This window comes from Tupaia chinensis, unplaced genomic scaffold (genome assembly GCF_000334495.1).
Source record: "Tupaia chinensis unplaced genomic scaffold, TupChi_1.0 Scaffold000438_1, whole genome shotgun sequence".
Lineage (NCBI taxonomy): Eukaryota > Metazoa > Chordata > Mammalia > Scandentia > Tupaiidae > Tupaia > Tupaia belangeri.
The window spans coordinates 404,181-407,009 of record NW_006159943.1 but is presented as its reverse complement, the minus strand read 5'-3'; the positions used below and the strand labels follow the sequence as shown (position 1 = coordinate 407,009).

At 51.1% G+C, this 2,829-nt stretch overlaps 1 protein-coding gene across 1 annotated transcript in view; it reads right to left on the bottom strand.

Moving 5' to 3' along the window:
• Window positions 1-1,653: 1,653 nt before the first annotated feature.
• Window positions 1,654-2,829, bottom strand: part of LAMTOR2 (late endosomal/lysosomal adaptor, MAPK and MTOR activator 2) — a 4,348-nt gene continuing 3,172 nt past the window's right edge. The window contains exons 3-4 of the mRNA XM_006155165.2: window positions 2,064-2,153; window positions 1,654-1,835 (exon numbers count right to left, since the gene is read on the bottom strand). Coding sequence (XP_006155227.1) covers window positions 1,779-1,835; window positions 2,064-2,153 — 147 coding nt within the window. The 3' untranslated portion in view covers window positions 1,654-1,778. The remainder of the gene's footprint in view (window positions 1,836-2,063; window positions 2,154-2,829) is intronic.

The following is a 2,829-nucleotide window of genomic DNA, read 5'->3' as shown; positions in this document are numbered from 1 at the left end:
AAGGGGGGCCCAGCTACCTGTGAGGGAGAAATAGCCCATTTAGCTGCCTGCTTTTGCAACAGAGCCTAGTGGGGGTGCCTGGGAGTGAGGGGCTGGGGCAGATGGGGCACCTGTCACCTTGCTGCACTGTGGACCTGTGGGAGTTGCATCTTGGCCACAGCAACTTCTGCCCCTCCCTGACAGCCGAGGGCCTGGGATGGGCAGTTTCTTACCCTGGGTGGAGCTGAGACTCACAACCTACCCCATTCCTGGGATGGGCCCCTTGCTACAGAACCATGCACAGGACACCAGGGGTGGGAGGAGGGCTGGTAGCTTCCTGTACAGACCTGCTCTAAGGACATTGGGTAAGAAAGACTGGGAGCAGAAAGAGCCAGATATGGTGAGGGGGTCTGAGCGTAGGGGCAGGGTCTGGAGATGGAGGCCTCTGAGAGGCCATCCGGGTTTCTTCTAAAGCCGCCCAGAACCTGAAGCACCATAGCAAAGATACCTTGTCTGCAAAAGGCCTCAGGAGCAGAGATCTATGTGAGCATATGAATACCTTTGGGAGAAGAGGAAAAGGCTTAGCCCCTTTTAGGCACATAAGGGGCACCCGCCCAATCTCAAGAGTAGAAAAGGTGTACCCAAAGTCTGTGAGGAACACTAAGCTCACAGGGCTCTATATTCTCTAACCTGCCATCGGCCCCTTGTTCTCTGAGCACACTCCCAAGGTATTGCCAACCAGGGGGATAAGATTCTGCTCGGGGCGGGTAGGTGGCATGTTGGTTGGGGCACTGGACTCCCACATGGCTGACTGCTGTTTTGAGTCCTGGACCAGGGGGCCTGCTTTCTCACTTTCCCTCTCTCTCTGGTCAAATTAAAAAGTAACAATTGGGACCGGCAGATGGGATAATGGTTGCATCACTGGACTCCCATGTAGTCAATCGTGGTTCAAGTCCTGGACCCAGTGGCTTAAACTCACACTAGGCGTGTGTGTGCACGTGCCTAAAATAAAAAGAGGAGACTGGAGGAGAAGAGATTGAGGTGTGGCCACCCCCTGGAGGTAGGTGATTTCTTGCTTTCTGTCTATCTCTCTATATATCTCCAGTGAATGCATGCACTCTACAGCAAAAAAATCTCTCAAAAAAAAAAAAAAAAAAGATAAAAAAAAGTAATAATTAGGGACCAGCAGATGGCATAGTGGTTATGTCGTTGGACTCCCACGTAGCTGACTGCTGTTTGAGTCCTAGATGCAGCGACTTGAAACTCATGCCAGAAGTGTGTGCGTGCATGTCCAAGATCCCAGGAGGAGACTGGAGGAGAAAGGTGTGCAGGTGGCCATCTTCCTGGGGGATGATTTCTCACTTTCCTTCTCACTGTCTTTCTCTCTGTGAGTGCATGCACCCTAAGCAAAATCTCTATCAAAAAATTTTTTTAAAGTAATAATAATTAATATAATTCTTTACAAAAACAAGATTCTGCTCTGAGAGGCCAGGACTAGGTGAGATCACACCACTGGAGAGGCTGAGGGAGCTGAGGCACTATTTCTGAGAACCGTTTGGTCACAGTGGAGGAGGAGGGAGAATCCGTTCTTACGGAACACAAGGAATCCGTAAGCAATCCCTGCTCCTCTGGTCCCGGATTGCTCTCATCCAAAAAAGAAGCCAAGACACAAGATAGGAGTTGAAGTTTATTTCTGGAAGAAGCAAAGTCCCACCCTCCCCACACAGTCTAGGAAGATTTTCCCAGGGGGGCCCTGCCCCTCCAAACTCTCTTTTCCGACCCCAGCTTCCACTAGCCCATTAAGATGCTGCGACTTGGGTGAGGGGCTCTTCCAGATACTGCACCAGGGCCTGGGCCTGCAAAAAGGGGGAGCAGCCATCAGTCCCACACTAGAGGAAACCCAAACCTGGGGCTCCCCTAAGCTGTACTTTGTAACCAGCCTCCAGCCCTGACCTGAGTGAGGCCACACCAGACACGAGCTGAGAACAAGCACATAGGGGGACTCCAGTAAGGTGGCGGGAGAGGGCGCAGGGAGGAGCACGAAGGCCAGGCCCAGGGCTGTGGAGGGATGGGTGCATACACACCTTGGCCTTGAGCATTCCGAAGCCCACGGTCTCCTTGGCATACATACACAGCAGAAGGTTGGCCACTCGGGTGATGGCCACGCGGCCCTCCTGGTGGGAGTGATATGATGGGATGTGATGTTGTACATGATGCCCTCAGCCTCCTCCTGCCCCTGGGCTCCTCTGGCCCCAGGAAGACTGTATCTTCCTTCCATACCCTGGGGACAGCAGGAGACTCAGCTGGCATGCTTTGCTCACAGCCCTAGACGTGGGGTTCTGAGTGGGCTTCAGCTGTAGTACAGCCACCTACTAACCAAGTTACCCTAGGGAACGCACACTCAGAAGCTTGGTTTCCTTCCACACCCCCTACCACATCCGTTGCTAGAAGTCTTAATAGAAACTAAGGTGTCCTACACCTGTCAAGGGTTGACCAAATGAAATGGGTGACGTTATTATTGTGGGTTTACCCCAGACACTGAGAGGGGCTTGAGAGCAATAACCCAAGTAATATTTCTCCTCTCTTCCTATGGTATTATATATATATGTACATATATATTATATAAAATATTTAATTTATTTATTTTAAATTTGCCCCAGGGCACATGTGCCCACCAGAGAGAAAAAGTGAGAAAGCAAGCTACCAGGTCCAGGACTCAAACTATGATTGGCCATGTGAGAGTCCAGTGCCTTAACCACCACACCACCTACTGGTCCATGGTAATGGTTTTTTTTTTTTTTGGAGGGGTTTTTTGCTAAAGGGGGGGTGCACCCCCACGACAGAACAAAA